The 22,478-nt window shown below is 36.4% G+C and overlaps 1 protein-coding gene across 3 annotated transcripts in view; it reads left to right on the forward strand.

The window, feature by feature from the left end:
• Positions 1-3,641: 3,641 nt before the first annotated feature.
• The window catches only part of AGL (amylo-alpha-1,6-glucosidase and 4-alpha-glucanotransferase), a gene marked incomplete at its 3' end in the record, with an annotated part of 80,137 nt that continues 61,300 nt past the window's right edge, over positions 3,642-22,478 (forward strand). For 2 of the 3 annotated variants that reach the window (XM_082686474.1, XM_082686476.1), the window contains exons 1-5: positions 3,642-4,076; positions 4,638-4,784; positions 18,910-19,120; positions 19,687-19,853; positions 20,728-20,931. In XM_082686474.1, the coding sequence (XP_082542600.1) occupies positions 4,703-4,784; positions 18,910-19,120; positions 19,687-19,853; positions 20,728-20,931 (664 nt within the window). In that variant the 5' untranslated portion in view covers positions 3,642-4,076; positions 4,638-4,702. Of the gene's footprint in view, positions 4,077-4,288; positions 4,562-4,637; positions 4,785-18,909; positions 19,121-19,686; positions 19,854-20,727; positions 20,932-22,478 lie in introns of those variants that run through there. The other variant, XM_082686475.1, reaches the window with a different exon arrangement.

Consider the following 22,478-nt stretch of genomic DNA (forward strand, 5'->3'; position numbering starts at 1 on the left):
CTTCTCCTGACAACTCCAGCATGAGATTATTGTGTATATATAGATCACTGCTATGCACAGGATAGGCTCACAACAAATGTTTGCCAGAATGAAAGCAGCACATGGCACCACTGAAGCCCTAGAATGTAAATTCACTGGCATTCCAAGGTCACAAATAGCACATTAGCGTGACTCTTCTTTTTAAAAAAGGGCACTATGTGGCTTGTAAATGTAATCTTGGAGACACAGCACTTTGAATCATAAGGTTTTCATTACTTAACATTCCTCACTTGCTTTCACAATATGAAAACTCCAAAATCAAGATCATTTGGATTGACAGATCTTTTAAAATCCAAACATTTGTGTCAGAATAATTCCCTGCTAAAGGAATTCATTTTGTCAGTCTGTTTTACTCCTTATTTCTCGCTGAAATAATGGGCACTAATGTGACAGTTTTGCTGGGGGACAGCAAGAAAGGCTAATTTTGGAGTCCTGGAGAAGAGTGATGAACAGGAGGACAGTGCAATGAAAGGGTCATGGGACAGACTGAAAGGAGAAGGAGGTATGGGTGGGAAAGCCTGACACAAACATGAACATGAACTGTGTTTCCCATCAGTTAGGATCCCAATCTACTATCTGTACTTCCATAGTACTTAGTATGTCTCAGGCACAGTTCTAAGTCCTCATTTAATTAATAGTAGCTTTTATTTTTATCCCTATATTATAGTTGTAAAAACCAAAGCACAAAAAGGTTGAGTATCTTCCAAAGCTTCACAGCTAGTTAGTGGCAGAGCTGGGCTGAAAACCCAGGAACATTTCATAATCATGAATTATTATGCTTTTATACAGCATACATCCTAGAGCAGTGGCTCTCAAACATGTTTTTGACCATGACTCCCAGGAGGAATACATGACCCAATACAACAAAACATAATAGAAACAGAAGTTTTTTGAAATAATAGACTTACCAGGTGCATTGCATTCAGATCTTTCCAATTTTATTTTTAAAAAATCATTGGTTGCAACAGATAAATTACTTTTACAACCTTCAGTGGGTTATTATTTACAATTTGAAAAACACTACTGCAGAGACCAAGGCTACGAGTGATCATTCAATATCTTCACTTGGATGTTTGACGGTTAGGTCAAACAAATGAATAGTTACCTTCACTTGGTTACTCACAGTCTTCAACCAAACTCCTGAATTTCATCCTCCAGTTCTGCTCCTTCCCTTTTACTCCTCTCTCATTAAATGGCAGCTTCTTCTGCACTCTCCATATGGTAGCCACTAGCTACAAATATATGGAGTGTTTGAGATGTAACTATTGTAATTGAGAAATGCTAGAACTGCAAAATACACACCAAATTTTGAAGACTTGGTAGGAAAAAATATATTATTAAATTTAAATATATGTGTATATATAAATTTATTATTAAATTGAATATAAATATATTAAAATATTTTTTCTTTTCTTTTTTAAATTATGTTAATCACTGTATTAACATATATTATTAAAATTATTTTCACTTGTTTCTTTTTACTTTTGGGGGGCTACTTGGAAGATTTTTTTTTAACCTATATGGTACATTTTCTTTCTTTTCTTTCTTTTCTTTTTTCATTATATTTCTATTGGACAATAATCTTCTGCTTACTCAGGCTAAAAACCGTAAAATCACCCATGACTCTTTTCTCTCCATCAGTAAAAATTGCACTTTCAAAATAGATCTGTAATTTAATGACTTCATCACCTTCACTGCTCTACTTTCTTTTTACACAAACACACTGCTCTCTTGGTTAACTGAAATAACTGGTCTTGCTTCCTTCCTCACCACACCCTTCAGTTTATTTAGCTATTCTCTATAAAGTTGCAGAGTAATCCTTTTAAAAGTTCTATCAGGGGTCGCCTGGGTGGCTCAGTGGGTTAAGCTGCTGACTTTGGCTCAGGCCATGATCTCAGGGTCCTGGGATCGAGTCCCGCATCGGGCTCTCTGCTCAGCAGGGAGCCTGCTTCCTCCTCTCTCTCTGCCTGCCTCTCTGCCTACTTGTGATCTCTCTCTGTCAAATAAATAAATAAAATCTTAAAAAAAAAAAAAAGTTCTATCGGATTATGTTACTCCTCTGTTCAAAATCCTCCAATGTCTCTTTTGCCCAGATTAAAAACCCAAACCCTTGCCATCACCTACAAAGTCTTATAAGATCTGGCTGCCCATCTCCCCCACCCCCATTACCTGTCCTAATTTTTTACAACTCTCTCCAATCAGTTATGGTGGACTCCTTGAACCCAGCAAATATGCTCCTACCTCATGGCCTTTCCACTTCGGTACCTCTGTGTGTAACTCTCTACCCTGCATATCCTCCTTCCTCTTACTCTGTGGGGATCAAATTCAATTTACCAGCAAGTCCTTTACTGACTGTTGTATTTACAATTGCAAACCTCCCTCTCCTGACTCTTCCACACTTCTCACTTCTCTTTTTCTTACAACCTTTCATTATCTTATATAATTGACTTATTTATCAATCTCCCACAAATAAAATGTAGGAGTTCCATGAGGGCAGTGAATTTGTTTCACTTCCATGCCTGGCAAATCATAGGTGCTCAATAAATACTAGTCAAATGAATAAGTGAACTACAGGTTCCCAAACTCCGTTTTGGACCACTTGCAACTACCATTCTCAGAAATCTAATGAAACAAATGGCTGCTTTCTGAGCCTCTCAGGATCTTTAGTTTTTAACCCATTATTTTTTTTAGACCTACAGTATTTCCACAATAAGGGAAGCAAGATTTTTCTCCACACGCGAAACCTTTGTGCGTTTTCTCATGATCCTTAGGTGTCCTCAAAACACTCTAGAAGACAGGTTTTTGCATTAAATCTCCATAGGCATCTGTACCACATCTTAAATTTCTGGCCTAAAATATGTGCAGCAATAGCCAATATAGATTTTTTTTTAAGCAATTGTAGTTATATTTATTGAGCCCATACTGTATAACAATTGCTCTCCTGTCTTCTTTTTTTTTTTTAATTATCACGTTCAATTAGCCAGCATATGTACATCAGTAGTTTTTGATGTAGTGTTCAAGGATTCATCAGTTGTGTGTAACACCTAGCGTTCATCTCTACAGGTGCCCTCCTTATCCTTAATCCTATACAACCTTCAGGTCTATGCAATGTACATCAGATACAACCAGACGTTGTATAAGTGGTATTTACACCCTCAAGTGTTTGTAAACTGGCCAACTTCACCAACCTAGTAGTTGCGTGTCTGCATTCAAGATGAGTCCTGTGTTAGCACGAGAGTTGGTAGACACTTGAAGGATGCAATGTCAGAGACCATCGCCAGGCCCCTTATTTTAGACATGGGGAAATCAAGATTGCGAGAACTGGGGCCAAGCAAACTTGAGCCACATTTAAATAAATAAATAAATAAATAGACATTTTAAAATTTTTTTAAATGAAACAAAAACACAAAACACATCGTGTAGAAGCAGCACCAGAAGTCAGGTCGCTTGCCTCCCACCATTGAGCCGTTCCACAAAACGACCGTGTTGTGCAGCTCAAGCTAGCGGCAGCTTTCTACCGCACCATTTTGAGGTTCATACAGGAGCTCCCGGGCGGGTAAAGGAAGTACAGGAGCCCGACCTCGCACCTCCCTAGCCGCAAGAAAAAAAAAAAAAAAAAGGCTCCCTGCCTGGGCCGCAGCCGGACCCCGGCCCCGCTGACCACAGTCTCGCGAGACTAGCAGTAGCGACGAGCGGGTGCGGAGCCTCCCGGAAGTGGGCGAGGGGATCTGACAGCTCCCACCCCGGCGTTTGCACTCAAGGCCGGGTGGGGTCGAGGGTCTCCGGAGGGACCAGCGCGAGGCGGAGTCACGGAGAAGCTCTCTGCCATTCACACAGCGGCCTCGGCCCAGGCCCCGCGGCCGCCGCCCCGCCCTTTGCCCTTCACGGCGCCCGGCCCTCCTAGTCTGGGGCTGCTTTCAGCGCCTGGACAGCCTGCCTTTCCCTTTTTGCTTTCCTTCACGCCTCCTCCCCCGACTCCAACACCAGAGCGGCGGGTCCTGCAGCGTCCCAGAAGCTGCACGTATAACTTGCTCAGTGTAAGTGCGGGGAATGCCGCTGGCCTCTCTGGGAAATGCGTTCTTTCTATCTATAGCTCTGTCTGTACATCCTATGTCTGCAGCAGCTATTCCAGGGGCAACACCTGCTTCCCTCTGTTCTCATCTCCCCATTGGTGGCTTCCAACCCGAATTTGGGAATGGGGAACTCTCCCACCTGTTATCTTTGAGCAGACTAATCTCTTGCAAGCAGAAGTGCCATTTGTGGTTTTCAGAGCCTTTTGGCTTGGGACCGGGAATTTACCCCTCCGGCCCAAATCCAGGCTTTCCAAAACGTGTTGCTTTTCTCTGAGAATGATTTAGTTTTGTGTTTTGTTTTAATTGTAAGAATCTATAATGCAGTAGTTTTGCTTCGGTCCTATTGTGCTCGAAGGGTGGAAACAACTATTGATTTGCCTTCTGCGGTCTTATTTATAAAATTCATTCTTTCTCTTTGCTCTGCTACGGTTAAAACACATTGAGAACATGTAAGTGCGGCTGTCAGCCTTAAAGAATTTAAGATGGTAGTTCTTTTCTTTATCTTAATTCCTTTTTGTTTCATAGGGGTAACTCATTCGATTTCGGAGTTCTTTTAATTCTGAAAGATTTGAAGTCTTCTAGAAGCCAAAATGGGACACAGTAAACAGGTTAGAATTCTACTTCTGAACGAAATGGAAAAGCTGGAAAAGACCCTCTTCAGACTTGAACAAGGTCAGTAGCAAGTGATTTAGTTAGCTCTGGGCCTTTTAAATTTTTTTAATGTGTCTTTTAAATTTTTAATTAAATGTCATATTAATTTTTTTTAACTTTAAGATAGATATAATTGCCAAGGACCTTTCTAAATTTGATCAGTGCAAAGATGGTGCTGTATTCTAAAAATATCACTAATGAGAGTTAATTTTAGTTATAAAATTGAAAATGTTTTGTTTGTCATGTTAGAACAAGGATAAAGTAGCTCACTTTCTTTCCATGGTAATTTCCACTTAGGACAGAAGTTGCATGTAGGATCAAGACATTGACCGTATTATTTCTATTAACAATTATTATAAAAACTTGGTAAATTACTTCATCTGTAATTTTACTTGGAGTATATGTATAGTTTTGCTTTTTATAGCCCTCATCTTTTCCTTTACTGGAACTTTGACTTAGTAAAATGGATCACAGCAAAAGGCAAACTATTACTTAGGTTTCTCAAAAGGCTCTCAAATAATGGCGAAGAAAAAGCTGAAAATATTTTTTGCCAAAAAAAAGTGAAAAAATTGATCAGGTTATGTTGAAATATATTTAAGCTCCTTTTTTTTTTTAAGACTTTATACTTTTTCAAGATTGAAAAACATTCCACACTCATTTATGTTAATATAACTTGTGAAGTAGAAATTTAATGTACGAAATATAAAATTGAAGCCCCTTTTAATAGTATAACAGACATTGATAGTAAACATTGAAGGATTTTCCCCCCATTATATTGAGTTAAATATTTGAAGAAAAAAAAAATTCAACCATCAAATGCGTTATTGCCATGCCAAATAACCTTCTTCCAACTTTGGCATTTAAGATCACTGAGTACTTACTCCATTTTTGGCTTTCCTGACTCTGCACTTTCCTGGTTTTGATTTTTTTTCCCCACCATCTTGAGTACTCTTGTCAATTTTCTGGTGTCTCTTGTTGAGCGCACTTCCTTCCACATTTTAATTAATTCTGTCTATCTGCAAGAAATCCTTTCTTTTACTCTTCTAATGCCCTTAAAGAATTACACATTCTCATAGCCTCATTTGTTGCTTTTATGCTGACGGCTCTTTTTGGAAGAAGAGCCTTGAATTTTGCTTGTTTCTTGAAAGCCAGGAGTATAATGGCAAGAGTACAAAACTAGAATTTTCTTGGCTCTGCTGCTAACAGCTTTTTTGGCTTTGGGAAAATCCATGAGTTATTAACATTTATTTGTGAAGTGAAGATGTTAATTTCTGCTCCTCTACCTTCCTGGATTTTGAACCTCAAAATTAATAATATATGGTTTTATTTTTTTTTTTTCAAGATTGCCTTCTTCTAATTGAGAGAGAGAGAGAGTGAGAGAGAGAGCACAAGAGGGGAGAAGGTCAGAGGGGGAAGCAGACTCCCCGTGGAACTGGGAGCCCGATGCAGTACTAGATCCCAGGACTCCAGGATCATGACCGAGCTGAAGGCAGCCGCCCAACCAACTGAGCCATCCAGGCACCCCCTAATATATGGTTTTAAAGTCCTAAATTGGTAAAAGGCATTGATAGATCACTATACCTATCTATTTTGCCCTGGTTTTTTGGCTTCATCCAGGTATTACACTATAGATAGAATAGACTCAGGATAGCTCGACTTGGAGATGCTTAAGTCTAACATCCAAAATCTTCTCCTCCCCATTCTCAAACCTTGTTTATTTCCCATCCTGTTCATTTTAGTGATATCTCCATTTTTATAGTTTCAAGGCCTTTGAAACTTTGTACTCTTCTTTGACAATTTCTTCTCTTTAACTGCAGTCTCTTTAAGTAGTATTAATTTCTTTCCAAATGTCTCTCTCTGCCTGCCTCTATCTTTCATATGCCTAAATATGGATTCTAGAATAATCTTCTTGGGGCCCTGCATGATTCAGTTGGTTAAGTGGCTGCTTTCGTCTCAGGCCATGATCCCACGGCCCCCAGATCGAGCCCTGCATCAGGGTCCTTGCTCAGTGGGGAACCTGCTTCTCCCTCTGCCTGCCACTCCTAATTCTTATACACATGCTCTCTCTCTCTGACCAATAAATAAGATCTTAAAAATGAAAAAAAGAATAATTTTCTTATGCCATCTCTTCCCTTTTCATGTATTGATGTTTGTATATAAAGTCAAATTTAAATACCTCTGGCTGGCTTCCAAGACATTCTGTAATGGAATCCATCTTCCCTAGCCAAGGTGATTATCTCACTGCTCCCCATTACTAGTGTTCTACATCTTTATAGTTCCCTTGTTAATTCCTTACCCCTGGCTTTTCTCATAGCTTTCCTGACACCCTCACCTGGTCAGATTCCTCTATATCTATTAAATCCCTTTCCTATCATTCTGTGTGTCCCCTGCCTCTCAACTTTCAGCTAAAATTCCGCCTCCTCCATGAGGTCTTTCCTTAACTTTTTGTTATCTCTCCTTTCTTTGATTTCCAATCACACAGTAGTCACAGAACAATTAAGTCCTGAACAACGTAGCAGTTTCTAAAGCTTATCGGTCTTATAGTGTCCAGCTAGAGTTTAAGATCTGTGAGGATCGGGAAAGTATTATAAACCTAGTACAATGTACAATAGTTAGTAAATCCTTGCTAACTGATTACCAAAACACAAGTCAAAGCTAGCAAAAAGTGTAAATTCAGCCAATTTATTTGAAGAGGGAACTATGAAGGGTTTATAAAATAAGAATGATGTGGTTCAGTCTATAGCTATAGTTAAAACCAGTAAATTCAACCAAATGATGTAAATGGGAACATATCAGTTTTTTGGGTACAGTAATAAGGTGATCATGTTGTTATAAAAGATAATTATAATGTGAAAGATGAAGGGATGTTGGAGACAAGAAATCATCAAGAAGGCTATTTTGAAAAGATGTCTGGTTAAAGATAAGAAAAACGGGAATAGAGTTTGAGACATTTTTAAATTCATAGGACTTGGTGACCAATTAGGTGTGAAGAAATTGACAGTTTGGGGTTCTTTCCTATTTAATTGGTCACTGAGTCTTTCATTTTTCTTTTCACTTTTCCCTAAGAAAGGATTCCTCCTCATTTTCAAGGCTAATATCTCTATAGATTCTTCTAATTCAACAAGTACAAGACGAAATAATGATTTTTTTCTAGCCAAATCATAGCCTTCCCCTATATTTCCTATTTCATTCAGTGGCAGAATAATGAACAAAATCAGTTTTCCCCAAACCTGGAGTTCTTCCATTTTTATATTGGCTGGTCAAATTTCAACTTACAATTTTTTTAAAGAAAATATTTATAAAGGTTTCTTGATTAGGAGTTTGAGTTTATATAAATTTAGTGGAGGGAACAAGATGGAAAATTTTAGTTTATATTAATAGTTTAATCACTCACTTTACTAGTTGCCTACAGGAGGGAATGGCTAATCTGAGTAAAGTATTCCTAGTGTTCTATGAGGCATAAGATAGCCACACCATGTACTGCTATGACCTAAGCTAATTTTAGTAAACTGAGTAATTATCGGATCTGACGTACTCTAGGTATTCTAATGTTTCATGTACTGTATACGTAAACTGAGTAATTATGGAATCTGACGTACTCTAGGTATTCTAATGTTTCATGTACTGTATATAAAAATTTTAGTTTCAGGGAGATGTACTAGAGGTCTACAGAATGGCTATGTGCCCTTGAGGGTAAAGCACTGATCTATCTACTGGAATATATGGGAAAAGTAAATGATTTTTCCTTTTTTTTTTTTTTAGATTATTTATTTATTTATTTAGCAGACAGAGATCACAAGTAGGCAGAGAGGAAGGGAAGCAGGCTCCCTGCTGAGCAGAGAGCCTGATGTGGGGCTCAATCCCAGGATCCTGGGATCATGACCTGATCCGAAGGCAGAGGCTTTAACCCACTGAGCCACCCAGGTGCCGCAATTTTTCCTTTCTTTTCCCTTTTTTGTTTCATCTGTTTCTGTTTTTAAAAAAGTTATTAAATCTGGTGGCACCTGCCTGGTTCAGGCAGAGAATGCAACTCGATCTCAGGATCATGATTTCGAGCCCCATGTTGGGTATAGAGATCACTAAAAAATAAATAAATAACTTTTTTAAAAAGACTTTTAAAAAAGCAGTTACATTTTGGTAATCCATAAATTGACATCGGTGCTTTTTGTTTGTGTGTCAGATAAGTTATAAACAAAAAGGACATTTTCTGAGAAAAGAGTAGAGCCTGTAGGTCTGGAAGGGTTTTACAGTCACACCACTTTTGGTTTGCTTGCAGTATGTTGCCACGGGTTACATTCTTAGTATTATATTATTATATAGATTAATATTATAGATAATATTATTTGTATCTGTACTTAACCTGGTTTAACCTGTATCTGTACTTTCACCTGGTTTAAGTACAGATATAAATAATATTATCTTAAATAGTAGAGTCTGTATAATACTTCGTAAAAAAAAGGTAGGATAACCATAAATGCCTCTTTTACCTCAAGAGGTTGTCAAACTTGAAGATGAGCTAGAAAGTGTTTGATATTTATTGTTTGAGATTTGTCTTTTTCAGGGATGACATGTAGCTTTCAATAGTGCAATACTTAGAAAATATTTTCTAAAAAAGAACTTCTGGGGGCGCCTGGGTGGCTCAGTGGTTTAGGCTGCTGCCTTCAGCTCAGGTCATGATCTCAGGGTCCTGGGATCGAGTCCCGCGTCGGGCTCTCTGCTCAGCAGGGAGCCTGCTTCCCTCTCTCTCTCTCTGCCTGCCACTCCATCAACTTGTGATTTCTCTCTGTCAAATAAATGAATAAAATCTTTTAAAAAAAAAAAAAAACTTCTGAAAAAATAAACATAATTTGTGACGTAAAGTTAACTGCTTTTTGATGAAAATTAATACTATAGAACAGAGTCGAGCACATTTTTTCCTGTAAGGCTTCAGATAGCAAATATAGCAAATATGTCAGCTTTGCAGGCCATATACTTTCTGTTGCAACTACTCAACTCTGCCATTGTATCATGAAAGCAACCATAAACAACACATAAGTGAATGGGTGTGGCTGTGTTCCAATAAAACTTTATTTAAAGAAATACGCTGCATATAGTTTGCTGACATTTCAACAAAAATCTTTACATAATTGGTGAATGAGATTAAAAAGTTAATGTCATGGATTAGTAAACATAGCCACCAAGAGCTTCTTCCATTTGAATTTGAGTATTTTTTGTGGTGTTTTTTCAAGTCTGAGGACACTAAGCCAAATAACAATAAACAGATGTTGAAATCTTTAAATTACTTTATCACAAAATATTAAACCAAGACAAAGTTAATGAAATTTATTTAATCACATTGCTGTCACTGACAGAGATTATCAATATTTGAGAGCTAAAAAAAATTTTTCTGTTTATTAATAAATAGAATTAGTTATTTAAAATATTGCTTATTTTATTTATATCTCATCCCAATTTTATTTTGTAATTTATGTAATCTATTCAATCATCCTACATGTGTATTCTATAAATAAATATTCATATTTAGAGAATGCTATCAGTTTTTTTCTGAGGGTATACCGCTGATCCAAATACTGTTTTGAGATTTTGGATGAGTTTTAACCTTTGTACCACAAATTCTCTGAATCCTTGTGTAATGATAAAAACAATATTTGTATAAACTGAACAGGGGACAGGTTGTTTAAATATTCTCAGACAACTAATCTCTGATGTTTGTACCTGTTCAAAATGATACCACTTTTTCTGTAATAAATGTAATCATTATTGTAAAGATGTAGATATTTATGATTCTCACAGTCACTGAGCATTAAAATTTTGTGTTTTAATTCCTTCAGCAATTATTTCTCACACTATCTCTTCATAATTGTGCCTCTAACTTTAAAATGATGTTTCCCCAATTATAAAATTATACAGCGTATAAAAAGCCTTTTCTCTATGGTCATTGTTTCAAAACAAAATTGGGTTTATACTGTACAAGCAAGTTGAAACCTGCTTAAAGTATAATGGTGTATGAGTTCCACCTCCTGGTTGACACATTTCAGCCATGCTTTTATCCAGAAAGGATTTCAAAAGATTTTTGAAATGTAGATGCATAAAATGAACAAAACAGAATAAAAATAGCCATGTTATTAAATATCTTTAGATGACATGACTTATAATGTTATAATGGCATAATATTCTAGCTTGGATAAGACCATAATTCGTGCCATAATTTATTTAATCATTCCCAATCATTAGATATTTAGTTTGTTGTCAGTTTACTTAATTGTAGTAGATAAAGCTGTTATGAATATATCCTGTGTTTCCACCATTGATTAATTCCTCACAAAATATACATGTATATGAAATTATTGAGTCAAACATAAGCCTTATTAACACTTAGTATATTTATGCCAAATTAAATATAGAAAAATTTGTGTATATAGCTACTTGGAAAAGAAATTTAAGTTTCCCTGTACAATGTAAGAAGTAAAAGCGAGTCCCTAGATTTTTGCAGTTACTTAATAATGCCATTTGGATAATTTGTTTCTTACTTGCTAAAGCCATTTGCTATAAAAAAATTATATTCATAATTTAGTGCAATCCAAGAGAATGGTTAGCAGTACTTACCACTAAATTATAACTTTTTTCAAGGAATGCCTAGAACTTTCATTCCTCACATTGTCTGCATTATGCAAAACACAGTATTTGTATTTCTTTAGGCAAAATAGAGATATTTAATTGGATTACAGTAAATTGAAAGAGTCCAGCATTCTCATAATGTCTTTTATTGAAATCTTGTGTTCACAAAGAATAGCTTACCTGGTATTTAATGTTGTGATGTAGAATTTACCATCTGTCAAACATCACTGGGAGGGGTTTACTTCTACCAAAGAGCAATTTTAAACATGACTGAAACATCTACATGATCTTCATTTCAGGATTTGCTTTGAATCAAACTGATGCTGATACGGACACTGCTGTCTCTGATTCATATCCACCACAGTAGGGTTCATTGTAGCTTCAGCCTTGCTTATTTGTAACATCTTTTCTTTTCTTTTTTTTAATTTTTTTAAAGATTTTATTTATTTGACAGACAGAGATCACAAGTAGGAAGAGAGGCAGGCAGAGAGAGAGAGAGCGAGAGGAAGGGTAGCTGGCTCCCCACTGAGCAGAGAGCCCGATGCGGGGCTCCATCCCAGGACCCTGAGATCATGACCTGAGCCGAAGGTAGAGGCTTTAACCCACTGAGCCACCCAGGCGCCCCTGTAACATCTTTTCTGACATTGAAAAATCACCTTTATTGTTGAAAGATATTTTCACCAGGTATAGAATTCCAGGCTGACAGTTTTAATCTTTCAGTACAATTGACCCTTAAACAGTGCAGAGGTTAGGGGCACTGACCCACCTCCCCACGTAGCCAGAAATCCAAGTGTAACTTTAGACTCCCCTAAAACTTAGCTACTAATAGCATACTGTTGACCAGAAGCCTTACAGATAGCACATATTTTGTATGTTACATATATTATATGCTGCAATCTAATAGTGAGCAAGCTATAGAAAAGATAATGTTATTAAGACAGTCATAAGGAGGGGCATCCGGGTGGCTTAGTCTGTTAAGCCTCTGCCTTCAGCTGGGGTCATGATCTCCAGATCCTAGGATCTAGCCCCAGAGATTAGAGCTCTCTGCTCAGTGGGGAGTCTGCTTCTCCCCCTCCCTCTGTGCCTCACCATCACTCATTCTTTCTCTCAAATAAATAAAATATTTTCCCAAAAAATCATGAGGAAAAGAATATATATTTATAGTACTGCACTGTTAAAAAAAAATGTGTAAGCAGACCTGGACAGTTCAAACCCATATTGTCCAAGAATCTACTGTACCTTTAAAGATACTGCGCCACTGTCTTCTTGCTTTTAGTGTGTCCCAGGAGACTCTGTCATCTTTATCATTCTTCCTCTGAACTTACTGTAACATTTTCCCTCCCTCTGGCTACTTGTAAGATATTCTCCTTATCACTGGTTTTGAGCAATTTGATTCTGATGTTTCTTGGTGTGATTTCCTTCATGTTTCTTGACAGGGTTTTTTGAACTTCTTTGATCTGTTAATTTGTTGTTTTTGTCAAATTTGGGGATTTTTCTACCATTATTTCTTTAAACATTTGATATCCCCCCTCTCTTTACTCTTCTTTTAGAACTCTAATTACCTGTATATTAGGCCATTTGACTTGTTCCACAGATCACTGATGCTTTTTCAATCTTTGGATTCTTTTTTCTCTGTTTTGTTTTGCATATTTCTATTCCCGTGTCTTGAAAGTTGCTAATTTTTTTTTTCTGCCATGTCTCACCATCCATTAATTCCATGTTGCAGAATTTTCATCTCAGACCTTATAGTTTTCATTTTTTAAAGTTTTATTTGGATCTTTTGTTCTGTGTTTCAATATTTTCCATGTCTTGGAATAACTTTTTAAACATATGGAATACAGTTATGATAACTGATGTCCTTCCTTATCTTCTAGTTCAACATCTATGTCATTCCTGGGTTGATTGGATGCCAGACATTATGAATTTTACCTTGTTGGATGCTGGGTTGTTTCGGATTCTTATAAATGTTTTTTGTCTTTGTTTTGTAATGAAGTTAAGTTACTTGGAAATATTTTAATACTTTTGAGCTTTACTCTTATGATTTGTGAAGCTAGTCTAGTCTGTGCCTGGTCCAGGGCTCATTATTCTCCACCACTAAAACAAGAGCCTCTGAACTGTCTCCCCAGTGCCTCATGAATTATTAATTTTTCCAATCTGGCTGGTGAAAACAGGTGCTCTTCCTGGTCTCAGATTTGCTCTGATCAGTACTCTGCTGAATATTGAAGGGAGGCCTTCATCAAATCTCTGGAGTTCTGTCTCTGTGCAGCTTTCTCTTCCTCACTAACTGTTCTCTTCTGCAAACTAGCTGCTTTGGTCTCTACAGATTCTTAGCTCCATCTTCTCAGCTCAGAAAGTTAGTTGAGCTCTACCTCATTCTCCTTGTGCCTCAACCTGGAACTTCCAAGGTAGTAAGATGGGCCATTGGTAAGGTTCACTTTGCTTATTTTCTGTCTCTTAGGGATCGCTGCCCTTTGTTGCCTGATGTCCAGACTTGAAAACTATCATTTCATATATTTTGTCTGTTTTTTTTTCCTGGTTTCTTTCCTTTAAGTTTCAAGGAAGAGTGTAAATCCAATCTCTCTTATTCATTCCATTCCGTCTTTACCAGAAGCAGGAATCTCAGGTCCTTTACATATTCTGTTTCCTCTGTGTGGAATGCCCTACCCCCAGATATATGTGTCATTGACACTCTCCCCTCCTTTTTCTGTTTAGCAGTTTTTATTGGATGGTAGACATTGTGAATGTTCTATTATTGTATCTCTGGATTTTTTTGTCTTCCATTAAAAGGAGTGATGCCTTTTATTTTAGCAGCCATATACATTATCTGTGGGTCAGCTTATCCTTTTGGGGCTATTTTAAGCTTTGACAGGGTAAGTGTATAATAGTTCTTACTCTAGGGCTATGTTAGCCCTTTTACATAAAAGCGACTCTTGAATACAACAGGTGTTCAACAACGTCTCTTAACTCTGGCTGCTTGAAAGTTGCAATGTCTCCCAGGCCTGAGTAAGCTCTGGGAACTGGTCAATTGATAGTTTCTAGTAGTTATATTTTGCCCAGCCTCCTGTAGTCAAACACTTCCCATGTCAGCCTGGCATTCAGGCAGATTCAAGATGACCCTAGGTAATTTTCTGGAACTCTTTCTTTGCATAGCTTTCTTCTGTGCCATACTCTGCTCTGAAAATTGAAGTTTCTTCATCCTCCCCAAACTCTATAATCTCTGTGTCCTCAACTCAGACTACTGTTCCTGCTCCCTGTGTCACAGCCCAGAAAGTTTACTCAGTCTGAAATGTAGAGGGTTCATAGGAATCACCCTTCTCTCGGGTATCACAGTGCTTCAATACTTATTTCTGAAAACAGTTGTCTTCTATATTTCTTCTAGTTTCTCAGCAGAGGGCAAATCTAATACCACTTAACTCCATTAAGGCCAGAAACAGACATACTCAGAGGGATATACAGAGTGATTTAATACACAAGTCAGGTCATGTGATGTCTCTGCTCAAAACTGTTCATTGGCTCCTCATTTTGGTCAGAGAAGAAGCCAATATACTTCCAATGGCCTACAAACTCATGATCTGACTTCCCTGTTACCTTTCTTTCCTTATATCCTACTACTTCTCTCCTAGCTTATTCCAACCCAGACATACTGAGCTTCTTGTTATTTCTGGAACCACCAGGCATGCTTCTATCCTAAGTCCTCTCTGTTTCCTTTTCTTGGTCAATACTTTCCATAGATGGCCATGAATCGCCATGAGGCTAACTCCCTTGCTTCTCTCAAGCTTTTCAACTTCTTAACAACCAATCTATTTAAAATTGCTACCACCTCCCCGCCATCTCTTCTCTTCCCCCATTTTCCTTACAGTGCTCTGATTTTTTCTTTTTTCTCTTAGCATTTATCCCTCCCTGGCATACTGTTTTTTCTTACTTATTTGTCATGTTCATTGTTTAATGGCTGCCTTCCCCCTTTAGAACTCAAGCTCCACCAGGACAGAGATCATTGTCTATTTTGTTTCCAATATATGGTAGGCAGTCCTTACATAATTTTCTATACTTTGTTAGATGTTTAATAAATTAAACATTAAAAGTATAGATATTAGTATGCTGCTTTCTTCTCAAAAAATTTCTTCAGAAGTAGACATTTCCAGTTATAAAATAAGTAAGTCCCAGACATGAAAAGTATAGCATAAGGAATATAGTCAATAATATTGTAATAACTTGGTATGATGACTACCCTTATTGCGGGGAGCATTTTGTAGTGTGTAGAATTGTTGAATCACTATATTATACACTTAAAAGTAATATAACATGTCAAATATGCTTCAATAATTAAAAAATAAATAAATAAAATTTTTAAATTAAGCTTGGGGCACCTGAGTGGCTCAGTGGGTTAAGAATCTTCCTTCAGCTCAGGTCATGATCCCCGGGTCCTAGGATCGAGCCCCACATTGGACTCTCTGCTCATGGGGAGCCTGCTTCCTCCTCTCTCTCTGCCTGCCTCTCTGCCTACTTGTGATCTCTGTCTGTCAAATAAATAAATAAAATCTTTAAAAAAAATTTTTCCCTTAAGCTTAAAGATTATAATCAGCAAAACTAAATTTTCCTGCTTTCATTGGTTATTACCCTTTACTAATTGAAATGTTACATTCATGATTAAAATTTACAAGCCTTATATTTCTTTTTTTATTAGGCTTTTGTTTCAATTCCAGTATAGTTAGCAGTGTTAACTAATAAAACAATGTTATATTAGTTTCAGGTGTACATATAGTGATTCAACAATTCTGTACATTACTCAGTGCTCATCATGATAAATATAGTCTTACATTCCTTATATTTCTAACAGACTTTACTATAGTCAGAATTTTCACATTCTAATAATTATATTCAAGATTTAAAACTGCCCTGAACCAACCACAATTTTTTATTTCACAGTAAAATTATATGTGTTGATTTTTTTCATCCCATGGCAAAATACTTGTAACACATTATAGAAGTCTCAGATATATTTTAATAGAAATAGCCTAACAAGTAAAAGCAGCAATGTTTTGGCCCTCAGAATTTGAAGAAAGGCTTAAATTTTAAATACTAAACCATGAGAAGTAGGAATAGAGGCAGTAGTTTGCTGGAATCACTTGTGTTGACTCACAAGAGCTGATTGTGCGTATGTCTTCCCAGTTCCATGCTCACTGATATCACATTGGTAGCTTAAGGTTGACCACAGCAAGATTGTTTCCCCCCAGTCAGCAAACACTGCTCAGTCAGGGCTCAGCATTCCCAACCCTCATCCCCAATTTCATACAGCCACTTGTTAACCCTTTATTACCACACTTGTGGATTTAAGCAGACATCCAGAACAGTATTAGGGGCTCAAATGCCTCTGGAACTCCTGTTAGAAATCTGAAAACTGCCTATCTAAAGGTTGTCTTCTCTTAGAAAGACTGGCTTTCTCTCTGTGGTGAGATGGTTGTTCCGTGGTACTTCCCAAGTTTTGCATACTATCATAAACTCTGACACCAGAGAGAAACTCACTTTCTCTGTTGCTGTTTGGATAAAGACTAGAAAAGGTCTCCAAGTACTTAGATGCCCACCTTGGGCAGTCAATTCATAGGTGGGGGCAAGGGGTTGGAAAGGTTGAGGGGTTATGGGAAATGAGGTAATGTAAGAACTTTGCACATCCTGGAGAAAAAGAAACCTATGTGTACTGTTGGTAGGAATGTAAACTAGTATAGCCATTGAGGAAAACAGTATGGAGATTCCTCACAAGTTAGAAATAGAACTACCATATGATCCAGTAATTCCTGTACTGAGTATATACCCAAAGAACATCAAAACACTAGCTTGAAAAGATAAATGCACCCATAAGTTCATTGCAACATTATTTACAGTAGCCAAATGGAAGAAACCCAAGTGTCCATCCATAGATGAGCTGATAAGGAAGATGTGGTGTTAACCATAAAAAAGAACAAAATCTTGCCATTTGCAACAACATGGATGGATCTAGAGAATGAATCCCAAATGAAATAAGTCAGTTAGAAAAAGACAAATACCATATGATTTCACTCACATGTGGCATTTAAGAAACAAATGAAGACAAAAGAGACAAACCAAAAAATAGACTCTTAAGTACAAAGAACAAACTGATGGTTACCAGAGAGGAGGCAGGTGGAGGGATGGGTTAAATAGGTTTAAAAAAAAAAAAAAGAGTACACACATTGAGTAATATATAGAATCATTGAACACTATATTTTATACCTGGAAATAATATAGCACTATATGTTAATTATATTGGAATTAAAATTAAAAAAGAAAGATTTCAAGTTCAGTAAAATTTCTTTTTTTTTTTAATTTTAGTGCTATCTTAGTTTTCTAAAAGTACTCTCAATAAACTTGAAGACATGTTATTAAAGAAAAAAGAGGGGTACCTGGGTGGCTCAGCCAATTAAACGTCTGCTTTCAGCTCGGGTCATGATTCTAGGGTCCTGGGATTGATCCCCACATTGGGCTGCCTGCTCAGGGGGAGCCTGCTTCTCCCTCTGCCTGCTGATCTTCCTGCTTGTGCAGTCTCTCTCTCTCTGTGTCAAATAAATAAATAAAAAATCTTAAAAAGAAAAAAAAAAAAAAGAAGAAGAGGAAAAAGAATTTGCATATTCCAGAGTAGCCTTGCAAATAGTAATCAGTTTCCAGGAGAAGAGAAGGACAGTATAGAGCAAGCAGTTCCATGATGTAAAGTGTTTGTTAAAATATATAATTCAGCCAAATTAGAATGCAAAATAGTTTCAAATCAGCATTATTTATTAGGAGTTGTTTTATCTTTTTAAAGATTTTATTTATTTCAGTTGGTTATACATCTGTCTTCAGCTCAGGTCATGATCCCAGGGTCCTGGGATCAAGCCCCTTGTCGGGTTCCCTGCTCAGTGGGGAGCCTGCTTCTCCCTTTCCCCTCCCTTTGCCTCTTCCCTGCTCATGCTTGCTCTTTCTCTCAAATAAATATATAAAATCTTTTATTTATTTATTATTTTTTTTAAAGATTTTATTTATTTATTCGACAGACAGAGACCACAAGTAGGCCGAGAGGCAGGCAGAGAGAGAGAGAAGGAAGCAGGCTTCCCGCAGAGCAGGGAGCCCGAGGCAGGGCTCGATCCCAGGACCCTGAGATCATGACCCGAGCCGAAGGCAGCAGCCCAAACCACTGAGCCACCCAGGCGCCTCTATAAAATCTTTTAATAAAAGATTTTATTTATTTCCTTATTTGTCAGAGAGAGAGCAAGAGAGCAAACGCACACAGCAGGCAAAGGGAGAAGCAGACTCCCCAGTGAGCAAGGAGCCCAATTCGAAACTCTATCCCAGAACCCCAGGATCACTACCTGAGCCAAAGGCAGATACTTAAGTGAAGGAGCCACACAGGCGTCCCTAGGAGTTATTTAAACATAGTTGAGAAATCAGTTTATGTAATACTTTAAATAAAACATCTATTTTTTTAATGTGGTGATTTAAGTTCCTACAACGAGTTTATTGAAATGTGCTTTTTGTTTAGGGTTCGAACTACAGTTCCGATTAGGCCCCACTTTACAGGGAAAAGCTGTTACTGTGTATACAAATTACCCATTTCCTGGAGAAGCATTTAATCGAGAAAAATTTCGTTCCCTGGAATGGGAAAATCCAACAGAGAGAGAAGATGATTCTGATAAATACTGTAAACTTAATCTTCAGCAAGCTGGATCATTTCAGTATTACTTCCTTCAAGGGTAAGTCAGGTGCTCTGTATGTGGGTATAAAAGTTAATGTGGGAAATGTGGGATAAAAGTTAATTTATTTTATCTAGTTAAATTATCCAGCTTGTAAAAAGTTACTTACTATATAAACCATGGCAGTGCAATTTTTACGGGATGTTTTGAGATGCAAATAGAATATGATTTTTTAATTCCGAGGAAGTAATTATAAGACTTATTGCAGATTCAGAGTATTTTTTTTAGGTAAACGCTTGAAAATTCTAGTCTTTTCATATAACTTCATTATAAGATGCTCTTTGCTTGAGTGCTGTTGATATTACTGACGAATTTAGTACACTTATTTTTCCTTAAAGCAGCATTATTAGATGTTATATATATTATATTATTATGTAGAGATTAGAAGAAGATAAAATGAGACTTTCCCATTGAGTTTCATTGCAACTTTGTAAATGATTTTATGTTCGTAGAAATATATTTTTAAATGGGACAATTCCATTTCTCATTAGAAAACTCAGACTATCAGATGAGGATTTTTTTTTTCTATCATTAATTGAGAAGTTTTTGTTTTGTTTTCTCCTTAGAAATGAGAAAAGTGGTGGGGGTTACATAGTTGTGGATCCTGTTTTACATGTTGGTGCTGATAATCGTGTGTTACCCTTGGACTGTGTTACACTCCAGACGTTTTTAGCCAAATGTCTGGGACCTTTTGATGAATGGGAAAGCAGACTTAGGGTTGCAAAAGAATCAGGTAATGCCAGCTATCTTTCTTTTCTTTTTTAAAATAAATATAATTATCCTCTGTGATACAGATTTCAAAAGCTTTGATCTCCTTTTAATTTTGTTTCTTGTATATTTAGTAATGTAAATAGAATCATATAAAGTTGTTAAGACAACCACTTTTAACCTACAAGAATAGTACATTATATGGTTCAACTCAGTAAACTAAGGAACTCTAATAATAAAATGAGATCATTATTGTCTATAAGACTTTACTTTGACATATAAGAATTAGCAGTAAATTATTAAAATGTTTTGGAAAATGTATTATTATTGTATATAACTTTAATTCAACATTGAGTAACTATCTTCCATATAGAAAGTATGTGCTACCCCATATACAAAGGGTATATGCAAAGGGTAATAATATTAATTTTCTACTTTTTTCAAGTTGAATATAATATGAGGAAAGAGATACATTCACTGACATAATTGAAACAGAACACAAGTAGAGTGGAGGATTAAAAGTAGGAGCAAGACATGCTGATATACTTATATAAAATATATTTTCTACATGTATTATATATACATCCAACAAATATAAATCAAACTCCTAATAATAACTAGGCACTGTGTACCATGATTTTTTTCAAATGCATTTTCTTACTATCTCTGTCTTATATATGAGCACACTGGTATTCTGAAAGATGTAAGTAGACTTGCTTGATGTCACTTGGGGTACAGGTAGGATTTGAACCCTAGTCTTTGACTCCTTTTCTAGTTTCATGATTGCCTTGCTAGGTAGAATTACTTAAGGAAGTTTAAACTTATATATTGCTTAGTTTTAGTTTGTCTTTTTTTTTTTTTTTCTAACAGTGGTCTTTGTTTATTTTCTTGTGTTGCAGGTTACAACATGATTCATTTTACCCCATTACAGACGCTTGGACTATCTAGATCATGCTACTCCCTTGCCAACCAGTTAGAATTAAATCCTGACTTTTCAAGACCTAATAAAAAGTATACCTGGAATGATGTTGGACAACTAGTGGAAAAATTGAAAAAGGAATGGCATATTCTTTGTATTACTGATGTTGTCTACAACCATACTGGTATGAGCTTCATTAACTACTTCCATTAATTTTGATGGAAATATTATAGTCTGGTTATTTTATTTCTTATGGTTTTATATAACATAAATTTTGAAAACACAAATGATGCACAAGTGTCCTTCAATTTATAAATCACTTTATATAGTACCACTTTTTTTTCTTTCAAAGAAAACAGTGTTATTGAAGATAAAGTCAGCATGTATTTTCAATGTGATAATTAAAAAATAAGAGAATGATCATAGAAGAGACATAGGATCACATATTTCAACTTGCAGTATTAATACTTTGCAGACTAACATGTGAATCCCATGTAGCAACAGCTCTGGTACTATAGTATTTATTTGAAAAAACTAATGACTCTTATTTGTAAACTCTTAGAAGTTAAATCTAAAAATTATACCCCTTACATGCTAAAAGGACTTATTAAAGTTAACTCATTTGAACCCCAAGATTCTTTACCAATATAAAATGTATCAGAGCTTCCCAACTGGTGATCCTCAGGGAGATGATTGGTCCAATCACCTGTCAAAACAGCTGGGCCTGGAGAAGCCTCTGGCCATGATCAGCTTTCAGTTTAACCCAGTGTGCCTTGGAAATATTATCTTCTCTCAATGCCCAGTGAAAACTTCCTAATATATAAGAACTCAGTGTTCTTCACTTGAAAAGTTGACATTATTGATAATTACTTTATCATCTATAATATTATTCTTATCAAGCTACATAATGGCATTATATATAGTTAGGATATGGTGTAGGCAGCTTTAAACAAGAGATAAAAACAAAGAGACAAGACTGAATCTGTATTTATTTCTTATAAAAGATGAGCTAGGCATCCCAAGACTGATATAGTAGCTCAATGGTAATAGGGAACGAGGTTCTTTCTCTTATATTGCTCTATCTCCAACCCTTTGCTTCCAACTCTTAATCAAATATGGCCATTTAGTTCCCAATATCACCCTCAACCAATGGAAATGAGAAAGAGAAATCATACCTTTTAAGGGCATGATCTGATATATATATTATATTAATATGTATGTATTATATATTTTATATATATATATAAATATATATATAATATATATATAAATATATATATAAATATATACATATATATATATATATGCGCGTGCACACACACACACACACAAACACACATACTTACATTTTGTCAGATAGGATTTTTTCTCTTGTCACACCTAGCTGCAAAGGAGTCTTGCAGTGTAGCCTATCAGCTGTATGTACAGCTGAACCTTGGGAATTCTGTTACTAAAGAAACAGGGGAGAAAAAAATTGGGGTACAGTAGCAGTCTGTATCAGAGACTGTATTTCTAAGGCATTTGAGAGAGTCTGTGCAATATAAAAAAGTGAACTTTGCTTCAGCCTTAAATTGGAAAGTGTTATAAATCATAATGTCCTTTCTGTGAAAACAGGTTTTTATTGTAAAGTTACTGTCCAGGGGAGTCGACTTCCAGATTGGGCTTCACAGACCCTCTACCCAGCAAAACAACTGATAAAAGTTATTTTTTAAAAAACTGTTTAAAGTCTTT

The sequence above is a fragment of the Mustela nivalis genome (assembly GCF_964662115.1).
Source record: "Mustela nivalis genome assembly, chromosome: 10".
Lineage (NCBI taxonomy): Eukaryota > Metazoa > Chordata > Mammalia > Carnivora > Mustelidae > Mustela > Mustela nivalis.